General features: G+C 37.6%; 1 protein-coding gene across 9 annotated transcripts in view; it reads right to left on the bottom strand.

The window, feature by feature from the left end:
• APBA2 (amyloid beta precursor protein binding family A member 2) overlaps window positions 1–23,208 on the bottom strand; it is a 100,122-nt gene that overhangs the window by 17,409 nt on the left and 59,505 nt on the right. For 8 of the 9 annotated variants that reach the window (XM_071813844.1, XM_071813845.1, XM_065847114.2 and 5 more), the window contains 5 exons: window positions 14,977–15,057; window positions 13,540–13,576; window positions 7,656–7,801; window positions 6,304–6,339; window positions 5,099–5,185 (listed from right to left, as the gene is read on the bottom strand). In XM_071813844.1, the coding sequence (XP_071669945.1) occupies window positions 5,099–5,185; window positions 6,304–6,339; window positions 7,656–7,801; window positions 13,540–13,576; window positions 14,977–15,057 (387 nt within the window). The remainder of the gene's footprint in view (window positions 1–5,098; window positions 5,186–6,303; window positions 6,340–7,655; window positions 7,802–13,539; window positions 13,577–14,976; window positions 15,058–23,208) is intronic. The other variant, XM_065847118.2, reaches the window with a different exon arrangement.

The raw sequence follows: 23,208 nt of genomic DNA, 5'->3' as shown, positions 1-23,208 counted from the left end.
GCCTTTGCTCCTGCTTGGTTTCACACCAGCCAGACTCTGCTGTCAGGTGAGTGACACGTCTGTGTCCTGTTCCAGCATTCATACCGTGTGTGTGCTTCTGTGTGACAGGAGACTGCAGGAGGCTCAGGAGAGGTCATTTCAACAGCAGGCTGCCAGGACAATTCATTCAGCCTCAAATGTAGCTGGTGTGCTGTACTGAATCCAGTCTCTTGCCATTGGTTGAACAAGGTTCTTAGGGACATGGTTTAGTGCCAGAGTTAGGTTAGGATTGGACTTGATGATCCTGAGGGTCTCTTTCAACCAGAATGGTTCTATGATTCTGTCTTTAAGGCAAAAGAGTCCGAAGTCTGTTTTTATGGGACATTTCAAACCTGAGCTTTATAGATGCTGCTTACTTTAAAACCTTATGCTAAGTACTTACGTTAATGAAGATGAATCTTTTTATTGAAACAAAGACCAAGAAAGGGCTTCCAAACCATGCTTTGTCAGCATTGTTTTCTATCATTTCTTTATGTATTTTGCCATTGTGGAGATGAACTGTTCCTTTCTTTAAGAAACAGAAAGGGCCCATCTGAAAAATTCCTTCTTGCTGGGGTCATTGGTCAGTTTGGAGGGTTTTGCAGACTTTTATTTATTGCTCAAACTGGAAACAACCAGAAGCATAATAGTTTTATTGATCCAACTTGCTGAGGATGTCCCCTGCACCTGCCTGCACAGCTAGAAACATCCACCAAATTCTGCCTCAGCTGGAATTAATGGAATACTTATTATTGAATCAATTTGTTTACTTTGTGATCTCTGTTAGTTTTAAGTCAGTAAATTGCTTTCTGGTGTCTAAAATATCTTTGGTTCTTGGCCAAGACTGAGGTTGTCTCCGCTGGTTTTGGCATCCACGTGAATACATATGTAGACATTTCTAATGTGAAGAAAGAAAAATTGACTACTGGTTTGTGTTTTGTTTTGGTTGGTTTTTTTGTTGTTGGTTTGGGTTTGGTTTGTTGTTTGTTGTGGGGTTTTTTTTTTCCTAATATGACATTTGGGGTTTTTTGTTGTTTTTGTTGTTTCTTTTTTTAATTATCTGCTAGTGACTCTTGATTTGTGTTGGAGTATCTCCCTCAGCAGCATGAGGTCACTTTTCATCCAACTGACCCATATGAGAAGACTGAGATACCCTCCTTGCTGTGTCTGTAGTGGCAGGGTATCCCTTGATATCTGATCTTCCAAAAAACACTGCAATGTGGTATGAGCTAATACACTATTTGCATAATTTATATAGGCAGCAGCATCCTATGTATTAGTTTACCATTAGTTGAGCAAACCTGTAAGGCTTAAGATAGAAAGATTGTTCCTCAAGTCGACAAGAGGCATTGTTTTAAGAATTTCAGTACAATTTAACTTGACACAGAGAGAAAAATATCAATAACCACTGTTTCTTAGAACCACCTGTGTTACTGAAGAGAATCACTACCCATAAGATTATTGCAATGGTTCTTCTCAGGCTTGAAATAAGATGTTCTATGCTCATCCCTAAACTATGAAAAGTGATAATGGTTAAGAGATGGTTTGGGGGGTGTCTCTAAGGGTTGCAGGGGCTCAGCAGCATTTATAGCACTTATCTCAGTATGGAAAAATGTTTTATAATGGACATCTCTCAGCAGGATCTTGGGAGCTCTGCAGAGATAATTGCTTTTCAGCAGTGTGCACTAAGTATTCTGTAAGGGTGTAATCATACAGGCAGTGTACACAAGAGTGAACGGACTGGGAAAACGAATGCATTTAATCTCACCTGCCAAGAAAGTCCTTCTGTCCTTATCACCACACAGAAGTTACTCGAAGGTTGTTTTGTATTTTCCTCTTGTAGGGGTGAAAGCAGTCATTCCCCCACTCCCTCCCAGCTTTTTCAAGTCTGATGCAATTACAGTTAGGAATAAGGCAAATAATATATGGTGACTGTAAACATGTCTTTACTTTTTACTTACTCCTGACTTGACTTTTTCCTTTCTCACTCCATACTCCATTCTGCTCTATTTTCCATTACCATTATCTCATTTTCACTGTCTCTCCTCCTTGGTTATCTTCCCATGAATCCCTCCATCTCTACTTATCTGCTTCTCTATTCTTTCCCTCATCCCTTTTCTAGTCCCATCCATTCCATCCTTGTTATCCTTATATTTGTCCTTAGAAGTTCAGCCTCTCTTGGCCTTCTTGAAAACTTTTATCCTCTCCTGTTCAGATTCCCCTTTCTAAGAATCACCCTTCCTTTCTCTTTTAGAATCCTGTTTGTTATCCCTCTTGAAACCCAAAGAACACCTGAAGGAGGAAAACCTACGTATTTTTCCAAGCTTTCAAGTGAAGTAGTCCTGTGGGAGTGTGAATGACACAGCCTAAAGACTGAGGTGGTTTTATGGAACCAATCCTCTACCAGAGGCTCTGCACGTACACATTTGCAACCTCTGCATCTTTCTTTTTCTCTGCCAGTCTTCTCAGTTGCTTCGCTCCCAGCTTCACTGAAGGAGCAAGAAGATGGGAGAGGCTGCTGTGATATCGCTGCTGTTTTTGTGCACTGACTGCAAGACTGTAAAGCTGCAGCCGTCAGGGAAGAATTACTCTCATATGAAGCAGGCATGTGGCCAAACCTGAGGTTGCCCTTACCACATCTAGTAAACAGGGGTCATCTTGGGCTGAATGTATTTGGTAACTACATGTATAAGCAACTAAAAGTGGCAAGGGTGCCATTTCCTAGTGTTGCTGAGGGCAACGCAATCACCAGCGCTGGCTCTGTTCCAACATGGCAATGTACCTTACTGGTGCTACTCAGCATTTTGACCCCTGCTGCATGTCATTTTTCAACTGAGCATTTTAAATTTTATATCAGCTGCTACCTCATGTGAGCTATACAACACTACGGATGGATTAAAACACGGATGGCATGCTGCAGAAATACGTTTTATATAATTGATAAAGCTATGAAAGAACAGATTGTCTCTGCCAGCTGCCACACCAGCTGAAATAGACCTGTGGTAATTGCACCAGTTGGGAAACTTCACTAGCACTGAAAAAATATTACCAAGCCAAAAATGCAAAAGCATGCTGGCAGCAATGCCCAGGGCAAAAGCCAGAGAGCTTGTAGGTAAAATTATTTCCAATATTGCTATTTTCATCTAGTTGAACAACTCAGATACCATTCCTCATAGTGCATTGCATTTTATATCACCAGAAATCTCAAGGGAATCAGGAGAAGAAGGTAACAGTTACTTTGACAAAGTGTTTATGGTCTGCCTCAAAGGACTTTACTTTTTTACCTTTAAAAGGATTGGTGTTCAGCTGAAATGCTGAGCTATTTGAAGGGAAAGAGTGACTTCCACGAAGACTAGTCCTTACTCAACAAAGAGAACTTACCTATTTACTGCCATACATTCCAACTATAAACTGTAGGTGTTCGTTTATTGATAATTGTCTGTAGCTATCTGATATTTACTAGCATTTTATTTCCTGCTAATGCAAAAAGTAGGCGTGAGCTTTGATAATATACTCTCTGGATGATGCACCTTTACCATGTGGTCCAAAAAAGGCTGAGCCCTAACAGATAGTGGTATTGTTTATCATGGATGAAATGCAGTATCAGGACAATTTATGGATGGCAGATTGTAAATACTGCTGCCTGTGTCAGATGGGATATTCTACTCCTCATCCAGCTCAATCTCTTGGGAGTTCTAGTGGCATGTTAATGACATCTGCTTATGCTAAAAGAAAAATAATCCATTTATTGGAGATACTATCATTACCCTCACATTACAAGATAGTAACACTCAAATTGCATTGTTAGAAAAACAAATTGTATGCTAACTAAAAATGAATCAAAATCTTAAATGTAGAGTGCTACATTTGTCTTTATTGAAATATGTCCTATAGTTTCAGCTTATTTCTTCAGTTAGGTGTGATATTTCTGAATTCTAATCTTATACATCAAGATACAAGTTGAGTAACCATTTTCTATCTTCGATTGTTTATGAAAATATCGAACAGTACTACATCAGAGAAACGTGCCCATGAGTCTCCGTCTGCTCTTTAGTTCTTCATCTTGCCATCTGTATGGCAATATATCAGAAATAAGTACACTCCAAATTTTTTAGCCTGCTGGTATCTCTTGTATATAGATCATATAATCTAGAAAATATTACGTGAGATAAAAAGCCTTATTTAAGTCAATAGGTGATGTGTGCTGCTTCTGTGCTATGGACAAATATATTCCCTGTCATAAAAAGATTTATTTGACATTATTTACTTTTGAAAAATCTGTGCTGACTCTTGCTCATCTACTCACAAACTGCCTACCAATGGTTTGTTTGCTTGATGTCTTTCTGACAGTTAAATGCACTTACAGTCCTTGGTGTGTTCTGCTACCAAACGAAAAAACCAAACACACCACTAACAAGCAACCCCTAAGTATTACCCTCATAAGTTCTGGCAGAGTATCACTGAAAGGATAGCATAAAGTTGCTCCAATCATTTTTCCAGATATTACAAGATGAATTTTCTTGTTTGGCTACATCTGTCTTAAGTAAACACTTTCTAAATGGTTTGTTCTTTAATGTATCTTGAGGTCTTACCATTTTTCAACTGCTGTTAGCTGCATACAGTGGAGTTTTTTAGTGAAAACTAAAGCAAAAAATGTCACTAAGATTTCCCTTTTCACAGCCTCTCATAAGTATGAAAATTTAAAGACTTTCTGTAATTATGATCTAAGTCTAAGAAATCTTGTGAGATTATTATCCTAAATATTGGAATCTGTGTATAAATTATATTCCTTTAATGGTGAATTCCTTAAAACTTCCTACTTATGAAGATCATCTCTTATTGAATATATATGTTTATTCCTAGAAGATAAGACTGATCATTGCTGTGGTCTCCAAATGCTTCTTTAATATGAATAATTACTAATTTGCCTTGGGCAAGGAGGATGGTTGCTCAGATGTGATTTATGGGAAAATTGGAGATTAAGTGTTGAAAAACTGAAATTTAGTAAAGTTTCCCACTAATGGTATAAGAGCCCAGTTCAACTCAACATTATTCTTGAGGAGTTTTAATCATAACTTACCTGTGTGTCTGCATTTAAGACTTTGATTCTCTGCGTGGAGATGAACAGATCCACTTCAGTCAAGGCCTGGGAATCTCCCTCTGTAGTCTAAAAGACAGATGCTTTGTTACAAGGGGAATTTGAGTTTTCTCTTTAGAATGATAAATTCACTGATCGCTTCAAGCGTAATGTGAAGCAATCGCACTGTTAAACCACTACAAAGACGGCTATTCAAAGGTGTTTCTAAATACATGCAAAGAATGCATTTAGTCCATAGAAAGAGTGAAGAATACTCTGATTTTGTGGGTAAGAGTGAATTTTTGGAGCCCATAGGGCTGAGAGCTCAAACACTAAAATTCTCTATAGCCAGAACAGCAGTATTTTGCTGGATGAGCCTTAGTTCAAGTAAAATTAATCTGACTGAATTATAGGCATAGCTAAGCCTTTAAAGCTACAGGGTAGGGTAGCAAATACATAATTTCTCCTTGCAGTGTTTGATCAAAGAACTGGTCTCTGGCCTGCAGACCGATACCTGGCTCTAGCACAGGCTGGTGCAGTCTGGGGCCATTTTATTCTGAAGCTGCTAACGTGGGTGCTGCCGAACACCGGCTGCAATAGTGCCCTGTGGGCAAGCAGCCTGGAGGAACAAACAGGTTCCTGCTGGAACTCAGAGTATACAAAGCAAGCACCTACTTTAGCACAGATTATTTACATCGCTTTCATCCAAGACCATCACAAACAGCAAGAGTAATTTTAGTGATATTTTTGTCAACTGTATTTAGTTAACTAAAGTATAGTTTTTAACCCAGTCTGAGTTGTTCCAGCTACTCCTGGTAAATTTATTGTATTTGTTTGTAAACATTGACAATAATTTAATAAATATACAGTAAGTCACAGGCACAGGAAATACATCTTACTGCTTGGTTAGTAAACTAAAAATAACCATTACATTAAAAAAAGATCCCTCCGATAACATTGGCTGTATATCTGGACTAAACAAATCACAGGTATCCAACACAAGAAGAGCAGCAGACAGGCACTCCATTAAATGAACAATGAAGAAAATGAGTTCATTTTATTCCACCAGGTGTTCTACTACTTAACAAAGAAGAAACCAAAATGACAACTTTATGAGGGCCCATAATGAAAGACACAACACTCCATGGAGAACAAGTACGACAGAAACGTAAGTTAACATTAGCATTCAAGAAAAACAGTTTACACACCGCTTTTTTCTTGATTTTAGCCGCCTTTTGCATCCTCTGGGGAGCAGCATAAAAAAAGAATGCAGACAGATGTACACACAAAGAGGAAAGACAGTGTGGGAAGTCAGGGGAACCTTTTGGCTATGAATCCAGACTGTTAAAAAGTAAAAATTTGTGGGCAGTGGGAAAAGGATGTGCAAGAGGGAAAGATTTCTTTATATCTTATGCAGTTCTCAAGCATAATTTGATTTAATGGCATTACACGTTGTTAACTGATTGCAAAAAAAGTGGTACCAAAGAGCGTTGTCTTTTAACAGCTGCTCATAACATTTATCCTGCTAAATATACAGCAGTTTAAAATGGCAGTACGTGCACTATTTTAAACTCAAGGTTTTCTATCCGTATTAATCATATGTCTATGTGTAATTGTTAAACAAATCGTAACTCAAGCTCTCTTCCACGACTATCTAAAGTAGTCAAGTATCCCTGACAGATTAGGATTGTTATTAATACACAAAATAGTTTTCAAGAAGTTAATTGCAGTCGGCAATTACTTACTGCTTGAAACATCACAGTATGCTAAACAGAAATTCAGAGGTTTGGAAAGTTTAAAGAACTGGACCTTTCTTGCCTTCCATTTGTTTCTAAATGCTGAATCAATCATCAGTCATGACGGTCTCTTGCTAAGTAAATGATTTTTCCAAACTGGTTTCCTTCAAAAACATGCAATTTTTAGCAATTACATATTTTATTGACTAAGCCCATAACTCTTCTATTAGCATTTAAATCTACCTCTTCACAGCAGATTCACCAAAAAAATGTAAAAGACAAATATCCTACCTGGCTAATTAATGAAAAAAAGCTTTTTTTTTTGCACAGCTGTATGAAGCAGTCTGTGCTACATTATTACACAGAAATTGTTCACTGTAAATAACACCAAATCTACACACAAAAGTAATGAATCTTCTTGTCCTAAAAAAGTAATAATTTGATATATTGAGAGTAATATTCAGAATTTGTAGTAAGTTAAAGGAATTCATGTCATAAAAGGAAAACCACAGTCAAACAAATATCCTGTGCTTTGTCACTTTAATATTTCCTAATTGCAATCTGGAGTTTGTCTTTAATACATGAATTCTTCATACAGCTTCCAAACAATTTTGAATAGACTCTGTAATAATTTATATTTTGTTCCTCAGGGATGCTCTAAGTATTTTCCTAATTAGCACTGGAAACCAATGGTATTTACAGTACTAGATCTATATGCGTGTTAGTGCACTTCAGAATAGGTTTGAAGCTGCAGATCCTGTGCTGTTTAGAGATCGACTGTCAAAGGGTCAGAGCGTATTCTACAAAGCATGCAAATCCCCTACCTTAACACGGCTCACTGCCTCTTGGGCCTGCATCATTCTTATGTTTTTGGAAGGGTTGCGCTCAGAGAGCAGCTGTGTAGAGCCCAGGTAATTGGCTGCAAAGATGATTCCATCAATGAGGTCTTCAGGTTCACAGGGTCCTGGAACTGACATAAGACATGTACAGTTACTGCCTTGCAAAAGAAGGTAGAGAGATGCAAAACTGAATAAAGGATATGGAGGCTTGAACAACCCTTTTAATACATCTTCTAATATCAAGCAGGTGAAGAAATCCAGTGCAAAAAAAATGCTGGTTTTCCCTTTAATTATTTCCCCAAAAAACATGTTAACTGAAGATATAGTATTTAAAACATTGCATAATGGTTTGATTGTGGAATTCTAGAGGAAAATAATTGGAAAATTTTTGCTGTGCTGCATGGATAAACACATTGGAATTATTTGCAAGTTTCAGAAATGCTGATATGTTCCTATATCATAACTTTCTTACTGTTATATGTATGACTGTTGCAGTGCATGAGCTAAACTTCTGCTTGAATAAAGATCTGTGTTTCCCCATTTTTTTGAGATGTTTCTAGAAGTGCGCAATCCCCAAACATTATCTCTGGCAAAAATACTGGCAAATACAAACGGCACAAAGGTGTACACTTTGCTTCAGCAGAAGTCCACCATGAATCTTAACGGTTAAGAAAGTTTAGGAAACAAGAAAAGTAGGCATCTTGATGCTGTTCAGAGTCACGTGTGAGGCCTGAATTCAGAAGCTGGTATTAATAGAAAAACACAGTTCCCAGGCTGGTACAGATTGTATAAACTGAAAGCTGGAGAAACATGTTTCAGCACGGGAGTTCACTAAAATGTTCAGGGTCTAACCAATGTCATCTGCACAACAGGTCAGAGCCTTTTCCTCTGAAAGCAGGGAAGTCACAGAAGGCAGTTGTGGGAACGGAACACATAGAAAAAGGAGGAAAAATTTCATGCTAAAAAAGAGGAAAATAGTGGAACTTAAAAACATCTTGATATTTTTAAAAATTTTAGCCTTCGTTCAACAAAATGCCTTTGCATACACTTGGTATTAATTACATAGTGACTTGGGTGAGATTCTAACATTAACTTGTATTTTGCAAGTTGTTTCTTTCCAAGGATGAAAAAGAGGGGGCAAGGAGAATAAGGGATAGTGTTTCTATCATACTGGGACTATGCTCATCATCCTCTTTATTCAGCTGTTAAGATTTACCTCTAGCTTGATTAGATCATCAGTAAAGAACACTCATTCCAGAGTCTGGCTGAAATGTCTTGACAGTGAATATTTTCTGTTCCTCAACAGTTTTATACAAGAAATTGGCTTTGAGCTATATCAACTTGCCAAGCTGCTAACACTTTTTTTTTTAAGTAGATCAATCTCGTGTGAGGAGAAAAATGACACTGAAGGGAGATGCTAATTTAAGAAAAGTTTTCTTGTACAGTGGATTAGTTCAATTTATTTGTAATCAATCGAACCTGGAAGATTAATATGTAGAGAAGGAAGAACATACAGTATGCTATGCTGATGAAAATTACTGAAATAGTGGTTTTCACATATATCTTTTAGGGAGCATTCCTATCCCTTGTTTTCCTGTTCTAATTTAGACAAAGGCTTCCAACAGAAAATAAACTTGATTGAAAGAAGTTACTTTATTCTTCAAGCAGTGCTGCTGACACCTATACTGCCATGCAGACCTCACATTCACCTGCTGGAAATGTTAACCCACAGCAAAACAAAAACAACAACAACCACCACCACCACAAAAAACCCCAGTCTTTATAGTTCAGTAATTAAAGTATATGAAAAGTGTATGTATTTATACCAGTCCTGCACTGTAGATGTAGATGTATATATCAGAGACCTGAGATTAACTAACAATGTTCACACAAAATGAAACTATTTGTTTTGCTAGCAAACAAAGTAGTTTCAGGTTTTGAAAATATAAGTATGTAACACAGAAGGACACATTTTGCTTTAGATCACATCCGTGCAAATCCAGTAATGGTTTGGATCTTCATTATAATTCAAAATAGAATACTGTGGAATCTAAAATTCTCAAAGTACTGAGAAACAATTTAAAAAAATCTTGACAATCTCCTCTGAAAGTGTGAAAACCCTCAATGAAATCCTTGGGAAGCTACTAATATTAAAAGACACTGAAACACTTTATGAAGGCCAAGTCCTTCAATACCTTAAAAAATTATCCTTGTTGCTGCAGAACTAATTCACTGAATGAAATTAAAGAAAATGAAAATTCCACAAGAACTCCATTTAACATATCTCTGTTCTTCTTTGCTTACATCTTTGTACCACTACATTTTTCAGCAGATGGATGATGTATTTTACATGGTACCTCTTCTGATGATGTTATTCAGACATCTTTTCAGGCCTAAAACTTAACCTCATACATCTGTACTTTTTTCAGCATGCAACAAAATACTAAAGCTGCATCATATTAACATCTTGTTTCAAGTGTAGCAAAGAGGGAAATTAATTCAAGATTTGAATTTAATGTTAAGTTAGCATAACTTCATTAGATACCTGCATCAAAAGCCATATTCAACATTAAAGTGGCTTTAATTTTGTCTTCCTTCATTCACTTCAGGCTAAGTAAATCAGGCTAAATTGAATACTGGTTGCTTTAACTCGGAAATACACTTACCCACATAATATTTAAATCAGTTTAACTAACTTGCTTTAGTAGTTGATTTAGATGAATTTTGTTCAAATACTTTGCGTGTCTGAAGGCAAGGAAAATTGCAATTCTTGGTACAAATTCTAATACAGTTGTTACCACATCAAGCAAAGACCAAAATTCTAAGAGTCTGCAGGGTTTGTCAAAAAAAAAAAGTTGTGCTGGTTATTTAAAACATATTAGTCACTTAATCTACTTCTTTTCTATCCCAAAAGCCCTAGCTGAACTCAGGAAAGCTTGCTTTCTCTTCAGTTATTTTCAAGCAATTTTAGAATCCTAATTTTATTTATTTTGATTCTTTAAAGCTTGGGTTTTTTTTGGTTGGATATGGTTTCATCATCTCTTCATAACATTATAAAGTGATTTTTTTTTTTGCAGAATCATTATACTAGCAACAAATTCTGCAACATCATGTATAAAACGCTTATAGACGGGGAAAAAAAAAGCAGCATGTTGGGCAGGAAACATTTTCAACATACATTTCCCATCATGAAGGCAAAGTAAGTAATTGTCAGGTAAAATAAGACATCTGTCGGAAGGATGGAATGGTATTGAAAATTGCCAGGGTCAAATTGGGTTACCTGAGTGATTTCTTCCCTTATCTCTGACTGCTTTAAATAATATTAAAATGGAGATTTGGCTGAGGTCCCAGCTCATCAGAGCACTTAAGCATGTCCTTGACTGCAAGCATGTCTAAGGCTTACTGATGAGGAAGGGAAGGAGAAATAGATTTGAAACTCGAAGATTAGTTCAGTGTGAACAAAGGTTATGTTGTTAAGTATTGGTGTTTGATCATTATATAACTGTTTCTGGAAAATCTAACTATGAATTTCTGCACAATCTTATCAATGGTTTTCTACTGATCTATCAATGCAACAAGTATGAATATACTTCTAGACTCAGCAGACTCGGTCTAAACATTTTTAAATTAACTTACATTTTGTATTCATAAAATAAGAATACTCATTCAATAATTCAGGCTGAATTTAATGTTAAGAACATATCTTTATATTTCTCTAAAATCACATGTAAACCAAAGATTCAGGCAGTATTTAGAGACTGCTCAGAGCACAGACACACTTTAAGCTTGCAGCTGAGAACGCTCACATTCCCTGAAGGCACCGAGACCTCAGGGTACGTGGCACTGCAGCAGGTTTTGCATAAGGACTAAAGGGACACCTTACAGAATGCCTATCCACAGGTTCCATATTTTGGCTGCTTTCTTTACTTCATTGTGGTTGTGACTGCACAAGGGAATGAGATTTATGGTGACATGACAAACACAGAGAGCAAGAAAGCCAGAACTCCAGAACATGGAACTAAGTACCACTACAAGCATGTAGTGGCACTGCTACTCAAACCATTTTAATAGCAAAAGGACGCATTTCCAGTATTTTTTGTGCCTGTTATTTAATTTGTTTTTATGTCCACATGGAATATGAAAAATATTACGTATTCATAGAGTTATAGATATAGCTACTGCAGGTAAGGAGTTGGGCTGAAAGTTAAGTGCCTGAACAGCTGAATATGGATATAACTAAAATACAGTTGTGGTATCACTGTCAAAGCCCTGGGAAGAGCAGGGAGCGTTGGCCGGCAGAATCTTCTTATTTGCGGTAGGGTCATGTTCATTTTGGGATGCTACGTAAACATAGTAATAAGAACCTACGTTTTGGTTTGAATTCAAAGAGCAGTCCCATTAGCTGTCATAAGCTCCCAGTGAGCTACATATTTATTTGTATTAGACAATGACATATAATACCTGCAATAGAAAAAGCCTAATAGATAGCTTATCCTCACACGCTGCGCGACTATAGAAAAAAATCAGAGAAAGCAAAATGACTGAACTAAAAAAAAGCATTATGCTATCTGATAGAGTATACTGACCCCTTTCCAACAGAGTCATGAGCTTATTGGTAAGAACAGAAAAAGATATAACCTTTTTATCTCAATAAAATTAAAATGTGCAGTTGTATCTGCAAGTGCTGTGAGGGATGAATTTTCTGGTCTGCTTTACAGCTCTCCTCCTGCTGGCCTCCCTTTATAGTTGTCCACTATACAATCAGTCGATACTTAGTAATAAGTGTCAGCTTTCTTGTCTCTGCCACCTTTGGGGAATGCATCAAATTTACCTCTATTTTGGGCCTGTTAGCCAGTACATGCCAAGTGTTATGTGTAATTTCCTTCAGATGTCAATCTGTGTAAAAGGGGCAATCTTTGAACTTTCCATTTGCTCTAGCTCTTCAAAGAAATGACTGAAGCAGAAATTGCTAGTCAACCTGATGAGATCAGGGAAAAGAAAAATGTGTTGAACATTCTAATATTATTCTAAATTGCAGTAAGTTTTCCCTGAGTTCAGAATGGCATCAGACATTACGTTTTTAACATTCATTTATGGTTTCCATTGTGAGCGTGAGTAAAAGTGCGTCTGTGGCACATCTAAGGGATCAGATCCTTAGAAGTTTCCTACTATTTTTTCTCACTTTACAGTGCAGACATTTCCTTTGCAGGAAGAGCTGTATGCATTTCGTCTACTAAGTTCTTCAGCTGTCTGTGAATCAGAGAATGATAATGTTTTTCAGTATAATCCCATTTTATCTCTGTCCACATGCTTGTGTTAATAAATTGACTGATTTTTTTCACACAAAAAATAAATAATAACAGTACAAAGGAGACTGTAGAAATACATGAAGCCATGGAGGAATTTATTACCAATTTTTTGTCAGATCAGAACCTTTCTGTTTGTGCTGAAAACTGAGGTTCTCAGAGTGCAATAACGGGAGTCACATCAAAGTGATACAGGGGCCACTCTGAACAGTTCAATGACTCTTTCCTCCCCACAAGGTCATGAAGAACAGGGTGTTCTTGTACCTTCATAGATCTCCACCCTGCTGAGGCCCACTGTCACCACACTTTTTACCTCCTTCCAGATTTGTAGCTGTCTCCATCTTCACCTCAATCCTTCCAAAAGCTCTCTCTGTTCCTCCTTTTTATCACCACTACACTCCCACTGGGACAGGGTAGGATGAAAATATTAAGTACTTTAATACTTAAACTTTTCAGCTCTATTATCTAGGGCTTGACTGATTTTTAGAACTCAAATCTTTAAAATATATTACAGCATTTTATTCCATTTTATCCTTTTTTAACTATGGATGACAGAAACTTACCATCAACAAAACTTGGAAATGAAGACACTTTCTTTGTCTGTTGAAATAAAAATAGGATAGCTGTAACAAAATCTAAACAAACTAAAGTGAATTCATATTGTATTTAAACAGCTAATCGTTTAAAAAAAATTATCAAATTTCACTGTATAAGTTCTGCATAGCCACTATTTAGTACAGTGATACACATTACATCACAGTAATTAACCCAACCTAACTGTTATATAGTGCTGTTTACCTGGAATCTCAAAAGCGTTTTAGGTAGATCCCACCACACATGAAAATGACCTAGGAAGTCAGCTGTCAGGTGAGCAATAGAAACAAGCAATTCCCAGTCCAATAGTTTGTCTACTAGATCACATTGTCTATTCATGATATCCCAAATTTCCAATTAAGAACACTGAACAACAGTTTACAAAGCAAGTTTCTGGATCAGTGAATAAAAAGAACTGTCCCTGTTGGCACAGTATGTAGCCTTACACTTAATCTCAGCAGGGGCCACAACAGTGCTCTTCTTATGCTGCTGTCTCTATTCTCAATCAACAGATATAATCCTTCCATGTGCTTGTCTTCTGCCAGCCTCCCCAGGCATTCCTGTTTCCAGGAAAGAGGTTGCTTTCTTCATTATCAGAAAAGGCTTTATAAATGTGCCTCTTCATTAATGTAACAGGCTACAGGCTAAATATGGTCCATGTTTTCGAGATAACAGACTTCTGCTTTTAAGTCTGAATTTCATTTCATTGTGTCTAGCCTCCAGCATAACCTCGTTCTGCATTCTTAGATGTCTTCTTTGCTCCGGTCTTCAGTGACAAGGCCTGGTCTGCCTATCACTGCACCTTTTTCACGGCTGACTGAGCCAGGACACAACTTACCACGGAGGCCACTCGAAAAGACATGAATCATTTGAGCCCTCGGCACTGAATGATGTGCTTGATATTATGGGTTAAAGAGAGTTATTCCCATGGGAATTAAGCAGTCCTTTGGTTTCGAAGACTGACAGTGGGAGTGGGGGGAGAGAACAAAAAACCAGAAGCCAATTTGGCTTTGATGCTACTTTTGCTCTCCAATAACCCCAAAAGAAGATTTCTGCAGTGGTGTCCCTATTCTGTATGTCATCAGAAAATTTTAGGCGTGAGTACATGCCGTGGACAGTCATCTAAAATTAATGTGGCAGCAACAAATTCATGGGTATAGTTCAAAGACTTTTCGGAACATGCAGACATGGTATTTACTGTCAGTTCAGGAAAAGAAACAGAGCCTAAGTGTGTGTGTGTCTGTGTGTGTGTCTGTGTGTGTGTCTGTGTGTGTGTGTGTCTGTGTGTGTGTGTGTGCGGTGTGTGTCTGTGTGTGTGAGAGAGAGAGAGAGACAAAGGTGACAATTCAGTGCCAGCTTTCCCTTGTGGAAGCCTGACCACAGGCAGACAGGCCCAACATACCTACCTCGGGTGTGTTATTATTGTCAACTGGTCCATTGAGGTCTGAACGCTGTTGCTTCCTTGGCTGCTCTAAACCATTGCACATCTTAAAAAAAATAAAAAAGAGAAAGTATTTCAAATCATTTTATGTTCTGAAAAGCTTCAAAACAAAGTAGAGATTTCAATGGAAGTAAATGGTGCAAAGACAGTCAGAAAATTTTCACCAGATTAAATGACTTTAAAATGTTAATAAAAATTCATAAAACATTAACCTAGGAAACTGTATTTAGCATGTTCTGTATTATTTCTTGAGTCATTGGTCATCAAGTTGTTCCATGTAGTAATTTATATGTAGTTATTTATATGTAGCTATTTATGTGCAATCACTATTCATATTATAACGTGTTATGATAGTTGGATTTTCCTATTGTAATTTAGCAAATATGAGATTCATAATAAAATGTTGAGCTATTTAATTATAATAAGAGATTTACTTCAATGTATATGTTATCATTAAGTAGCAGTTACACTAGTGATTTAAACTAAATTGGTTTATTTCAATGCAAATTTTTCAAATGAAATTAAGCCAAATGCTGACAAGTTCAAATTGTTCAGAAACCAAAGTCAGAAGTTTTAAATCTGTTTATGCTCAGTACTGGACAAAATCAAAACAGCCCTATCGGGCACCTCTGATCTGAAAAACAGAATCCTAGCACTGAGAATAGGATTCTCTGTTCATGGGAGATACTTCGTGGCACCTCCTTCCTTTTGGGCCAAGCCAATTGATAGGATGCTGGCAGCACAGCTTCAGGTTTCTGAAGAAATGTAAAAGGGAAAATATAAAACCTTACACAAGGAAAATACTAAGTCTTTTAAAATATGGAACACTCTTTTTCTTCCAAGTTCTGGTATTCTCAAGGCAGAATTTCTTCTGTGGATTTTACACAAGTCACTTAACACCAGCACGCAGTACAGGGAGCACTCGTGTCCCGTATGTACCAAGAAAATGAAGTTTTTATGACTTAGTTTCAGTGTTAGAAATCTGGAAAACCAAGGTGATTTGTGGTATAAATTTTTATAGTTCAGGATATTTCACTTTCCTTTTTCTGAGTTTCCCCATTATGTATAAAAAAGAGCACCTAAATGGCACTGTAATAGTAAGGTTTCACAAATAAGAACTTGTATCAACAATTGTGTACCTGGAAAACACTCAGTATCATTTTAAAGGGTCAGCTTGAATGTTACATGTGAATGTAAATCCTTGTCTTCTGACTTTCAAATGCAATATGTAGCTGTAATCAAAGAAAGTCTTCATGTTCATCTCTAAACAAATTATTCCCTACGAGTAATATTTAGTCAGCTGAATGAAATGTGCTAATGAAGCAGGCACATCAGAGGTATTAGCTCAGTAATGCTAATTCTCAGGTAAGACAACATGCACAAAGAAAAAATTCACCCAAGTAGTAAGCAGGATTTTAGGAAGAAAAAGACTGAGATATACACAGAGCACCAACACTTGGGGACCCACTGACTAGTGCCATGTCCAGGTGGCTGCGGGAGCTAAGCAGCTTACTGTATTCCTGCTTATAGATGCTATTCTGTTCGTGGCAAGACAAATCTAATTATATTGCACGGCTAAACTAATATAGAGCAATATGTGTTGATGTACAGTGAAATATATTAATGAGGTAAACAAATAACTAGAGGGCTTTAATAAAACAAGCATACTAATCATACATTATATTCCCTAAAATAGTAGGATTAGATCAAATATGCTTTAAGCTGGGAAAAATGACAGGGCCACAATGAAAATACATTAAACTGTAAACAGTGGCAGCAAATATATTAACTCCAGTACGTACAACAGAATGTTAATACTTTTACAGCTCTGTCAGTTCTGATTTCCACACACTTGACTGAAAATGCACCTGCATATAAAGAAAGAATTGGTTGGCTGGTTTAGTAAGTGCACCCTGCATGCTGTAAACATTATTGAAACACGTCTCTGTCACAAATCTCACATGTCAATGGACTTATTCAGCCCAGGGGATCATAATATCAATCATGCTCTTTGGTTATAGTTGCATATATAATTCCTTGCAGTCTTAATATAAAATATGACTAAGCACTTGACATTTCAATTTTGATTTATAAATAGCTGTAATTTACTGGAGTTCCTGTTTCCAGGATTTTAGGAATATGAACAAGCCTTGCCTGTTTATTGTTTCCTAGTCACAGACGTGTATGTATGTGTGACATAAGTAGTATATATGTTGTTACTGCGTTTTAGCTGAATTGCAAAGAGAAGTCTGTGCAGAATACACAACCAGTTGGGATCAATCACATCTCCTCTACAAGGAACATAGTTTATGTTTTTTAGTTACTATTCGGTGTCTGTACATGTAGCGATTCTTTTCCCCAGTGTTCCACCAATGTGTTTAGGAGCCCCAGTTTAATTAGGCAGAATCTCAGGTACAAAGAATTCTTGCATTTCTTTAATGCACAACTGGGGACACATTATGTTCCACCTCTGGCTGACCTATTAACAACCTGTTCTTTAAAAGTGTTGTGATGGGGAGGGGAGGGTGTCAACTGTGAGCGCTTCTTCCTAACAAAGCTGAATGTAATATCACATTCTTGAGATCTTCTCAGCTTTGGAGTGTAGCACACCCTGTGTCTCTTCATCAGCAGCACAAAATAGTCAGTAAGGGAAGCTGTACCTGCTTGAGACTTTCTGTGCCCAACATTTGCCTGCAAATATGTGGGCTGTTACAGTGACCCTGTACAAAATAAAGGTTGAGATCTTCATGCTAAAGACATGGTTGCTAACATTCCCAGAAGGAAAGGGCAGAAAGAAATACAGAGAGAAGGGCTTCCCTTTCTTTCCGTAAGACTTAGAGTGTCAAAGGAGAGAACTATGCAGAATAGGCATGGCTGTATCTCCCATACAGTTCCAAACCATGTATGTATGGAAGGAGATGCTTCTAGACCAAGGATGAAGTGACTGTTTTGGAGCTTCTTTATGGAATCATTCCTGGTATTCAGTGTGGGCTGGAAGTTGGTTCATGTTCCCAAGGTGGTCTGACCAATGTCAAATAAATTATCATACTCAGTATTTGCTTTTTTAAATGTTTCTTAGAGAGTTTCCTATTTGTATTGCTGTTTTAAGTGTTACAATAGCTAGAAAAATCACATTTGAGGGAAACACTTAAAGGATATTATAAATACTTTATACCCCAACTTGTAGATTAGAATAGGACCTAAAGCTAAACTGGAAATCTGGAATTAACTGCACACTACCACAGAGGTGCAGCTAGGTTTAAAGTCTCTTATCTTAGGATAAGATTCTGATAAGAGGACTGATTCCACAAAGGAAAGATATAAAACTACTAAAATATTAAAGGTGTAGTGTTACTAATACTTTTGCCTCTGAGCAAGTGCTGAGGCAGTGTCCAGCATCATGTGAAGGAATGCAGGGCAGCAGAAAATGCCATCTTTAGGCTGAGAGGAAAACCAGTCTATTTGAGGTCACTGAAGCACCTACGCACATCTTTCCGAAATAAGGCTGCAGCCCTACCTATGCCCTGGCCAGCCCTGTCCTGATTGCTAATTGCCAGGGGCCACCTGGGCCTCCCTCATCCTGCCAATCTTGCAGGGCCCCTCCCAGCCACCCAGGCTCCCTTTATGGCCACCCCTTCCTGCAGGATGCAGCCCCTCTACTGGAGGTGAGGGCTGGGAACGATGGAGTTCTGCTGGTCCTTAACACTACTGGTTGTTCACTCCAGTGTAAGCTGTTCAGCTTTTCAGTCACAAGCTCATCTCAGCAATATGGTCATCCTTAAAGTTGCTACCTGTGATCGTGAATGCTGCTGTGGTGCTCAGTGTGGACGATGCACTTCTCTGCTGGAAACCAGTAGGTAAATTCCTTCTAGTCATAATTTGTATGAGAGAGCAATGAAAGATGAGTTTTTTCAGAATTGTTAACCATTTTGGTGATGACCTGGTAAGCAAGCACCAAGTGCAGCTCAAAGGTGTGCTAAGGCTTTATGACTGTTTAAACATTTGAATAATGAGGCCTGTGATCCATACCTGCCAATCTCTTTGCTAGCAGTATTATTCAAATATTATCAAATCATGTTTTCGGAAACCAATGTACTGGCTTATGTATTTTGAAACTCATCTTGAAGACTACTAAGGTCCTTGGAAAAGAGAATTTCTGTGGTAGGTTCCAATTGAAAAATGTTCCTTGAGGTAGGCTCCAAGAAGAAAAAACCTTTTTGAAAAAGATATGCTTTGTGATGGGCTGACTAGATTATTAAGTTACCTTTTGCTTAAGATCTGATTGTAGACTCTCATCCTAGTTTGTTGTCTCTCTCTCTAGAGCAAATGTAAAGCAGGTGGGTATTGTTATGGTTGTCACTTAGGGACAAAACTTGAGATGGTAACCTAGTAACAAGTCTATTAGGTGGTACTATTCCTATTAAACTACATGACTGAAATAACGCGTGTTGTAGATGCTGGTGATGTGTAGTGGGAATGGCTTTGTGTACCCTTACTGAGCTACTGCATTAGTTATCATAACATCAGTAACATGCTCTTGTCAGTAGGAACAATTTGACCCAGCAGGATACACCTACAAAGACAGAATCTGAATGAGGCAGTTGTTGACTAGCTGAAAGACTTCTCATTTTGATCTCAGAAGAAAGAAAGGCCAGACTTCACACTCTATCTCACAAACATTCCTTTACTTATGTGCTCATTTAGAGGTGGTGCTAGCACATGTCAGAAGTAAAGAAGAAAATATTTGTAGAAAGTAGTTCCAAGTAAGCAAGACAAATTAGAGTATGAAATTGGCATTATGAAAAGTCAAAGTAATTTTAGAAATCTTAAGCATTTCACAAAAGAATTTCAATACTCTATCCAATTTCAATGAACATTAAAACAATCACCAATTGGTTTTTAACATCTTAAAGATCTAAGAGGGTTTTCTGTCCTTGCATATATTCATGTTTAAATTTGAGAACCAGTCATGATGAGAGAAATAGCTGTGCTGAATGATACACTCTCATGTGCATGCTGCCTTCTGCTTTTTAAACCTCCCAGAGAAGACTCTGTCACTAAAGCATCTTTAGGTAAGAAGCATAGATTTTTTTGCTATCTCCGAATGTCAGGAGTTTATTGCTGAAGACATGACTGCCAATTAGCACAGAGAAACGGAGAACGCTTGAGAACGTTTGGACTTTTTAGCACCTTTCAGTAAGTACTTACACTTGCTGAGTTTGGGATCTGTCACTCACTAATAGCTATTTAATATTTCTGCCTAGAACACATGGGAAAATGCAGCAAGCTAGCTTATTTAATACTCCTCTGTTGTGTTTTCCACAAAGTCTGTCAAATGCATCCCATAATACTCAGACTGAATTCCAGTAAGACATTCCTAAAATACAGGTTTTTCTAAAATATCTGTCATCGTAGTTACTTCAGACTGTTCTAAGGGTGAGATCTCTTTGGACCAAAGACTCCTGGATTTAGCTCTTTGCACCAGGAGAGCGCTGTGTCCATGCCAAGAGAAGGGAATAAACCTCAAAAAAAAGTAAACTGTGCTACATAGGAGCTTCCAGCCAGAAGCAATTATTTAATTATGACTCCCATTAGTGCAAAAGACATCTTCTATTGGTATTATTCCAGCTGCTGCCCAATGTTTTAACTTCTTTCTTGAATGCTTCTACCAGTCTTTAATTATGCTACCTGACTGTACAGTGTTAGCATTAACTTAGTATTAGCAAAATAATAGGCAATGCCGTAATTCTCTGCAGATGTCTTAAGGGTGCAACAGGAGAAACTGAAGTTCCAAATGCTGTCATGGAGCAGCAGGATGGGCCTGGGACTGCTCTGTGCAAAGGATGCAGGACAGGATACCTTGCAGTGAACTGATCTGTAGACGAGGTTTTTGTGGCTCAAGCTTTAGTTTAACCTGGGCCCTTGTTCATATTTTGTGTGGTACAAGCGCTCATCTGCAACAGGAGGCTATTCTCATCTTCCACCTAGTAAACATGTTCTTAGTTATTAGTGTGCCAAGCCAACAATATTCTAGGTAAGCTTGAAGCTGTGCAAATGTAATAGCATTCCAAAAGGAAATAAAACCTCAAGTGAACAGCAACTACTTTTGCACTGGAACACCACATCAGTTTAAAATGTCTGGTTATACTGTATGCTAGCATCAGTTGAATGAGCTATTCCGTTCCTCTTCCTCCTTACTCCACCCAAAGATACGCCTAAGTCAGTTAATTCATGTTTATTTTACAATAAAAACTCTGATATCAACAGGGTGTTTGACCATATTCAATTTCCCTGCATGAAACTGAAACATGTAAAATTAAATTGTAAGCAAAAAAGCAAGTTTATTAATGTGTCAGATACATTAACAATTGGCTCAGTCTGAGATGACTAAGATGTCAAATGGGGGTGGGGGAAATTCCTAGCTTGAGGAAGTTGTCAAATTTGCATTGTGTAATAAAATGTCCAAAATCTTGTATTTCAACTTCATAGATGTAATGCCTGTCTTAAGTAATGTAAGCATGGAAAACCTGCAAGAAATAAAAGTTGTGCTAAGCAGTGAGTTAGAGCAAATATTCATTCTAAATGTGTTCTACATTTCCTTCAGGCTTGTCTGGTGCAAATTCTGCACTTCCCTAGAGGTATTTGCAAATAAAGGCTCACACAAGCAAGCTCACATATCCTCAGATTTTTCAAGGGTGGGTATGTATATTTAAGACCGGAGATTGACCCACACTGAAAGTTAAATGAGATGCTTACTTTGTTTTCCATTCTGTGTAGATTGTAGAGTCTTTGAGAAGTGATTACTGTTCTCTGGTGATTAATTGCTGAAAGCAAACCTGGCAACTGGAACCTTTAAAACAGCATTTGTCTGCTGGTTATTTAATGTTTTGTATGCAATACAATTGCTAATATTTATCAGGGGCTAAGAATTAATACCTATACATCTTTAGAGGTATGTAAAAATGTAGTGAGTATCAGTTACTGTGAGCTAACCTGAAATTTTAAGCAGCATGGGAGGCAGGAAAGCAGGAGAGGCGCAGAAACATGAAAAAAAGCTAAGGACAGCACAGTATGTGCATAAAACCACAAAATGCACATTCCTGTTTGCTTATTGTTTACAAAAACTGACATACATAGTATCTTGGTTTAACTTAAAAGCATTCAAATGTACATTTACTGAAAGAACTGGGCGGGGGGGGGGGGGGGAAGTGTTCCATATGCAGAACGTATGCTTCTGTGTCATCCCTCTCACCACGATATTTTGTACCGTGTGATGTACACTTAAAATAACAGATCTGTTAGAAAGGTGACAAAACCAAGGATCTTACAAGCGAGTTCTCTGCAACAGTAAGTTAGGTATGCAAATCTACTGCCAATGGCCTTGGATTTTTCTCCTTTTGCTATGTAAGAATTTTAATTATTGTAATTAAAATAAAGATTATGTCAGTTTCACAAATGAGACACAGGTTCACTTAGAATATTAATTGCATACATTCCTTAGACATTTTATAGTAAATATTAAAAGAATTAAATGACCCATAAGAAAAACAGAATATCCTCTACACTTTTATCTAAATGCTTTGAGGTCCAATATCTATGTTAAAGCTCCAGCCACAGCTCATGTTAGGGACATTTTAAGGACCTATTAAGTACAAAATTCAGTCTGGCAGAAATGGATACTGTACTCTTATTCTAATGTCCTTGGAATGAGCCTGTTATGATAAATAGATTCAAGTAATGCCTGCTGAAGATTATTTAACTTGCTTTTTAATCTTACTTTTATATCCCTGGAGGCTTGCAGTGGGGGAGGAGAGAATCTCCTCATGTCTCCATTTGCAAGCTTTCTGTAAGAAATTCTGCTTCACACATTTATGCCCTGGAGACCCACGTAACTTCTCTTCAGCAAAAATGCCCATAGCAGCTTTGCCCACTCTCCTTTCTTACAAATTAAATTCATGTCTTGTCACCTGCTTTGCTTATCCCTCCATGCTGAACTGAAATGAATCGCTGTACTACTGTATCTCTGGCTATATCTCTACTTTCCTTCCTCTCTTTATATTTGAAGGAAAGAAATATTGTGTATTGTTTAATGCTCTATCCATTAGACAACAGTTTGTGGTTTTTATGAAGAGTGATTGTAGAAGCTCAAGGGCTACATGCCAAGCCAGTGGCTACCTATCACAGCAGCCCTTCCTCC

Source organism: Patagioenas fasciata, chromosome 12 (assembly GCF_037038585.1).
Source record: "Patagioenas fasciata isolate bPatFas1 chromosome 12, bPatFas1.hap1, whole genome shotgun sequence".
Classification (NCBI taxonomy): Eukaryota; Metazoa; Chordata; class Aves; order Columbiformes; family Columbidae; genus Patagioenas; species Patagioenas fasciata.
Note: the sequence above shows the minus strand (reverse complement) of the source record. Positions and strands in the feature narration are given on the sequence as shown.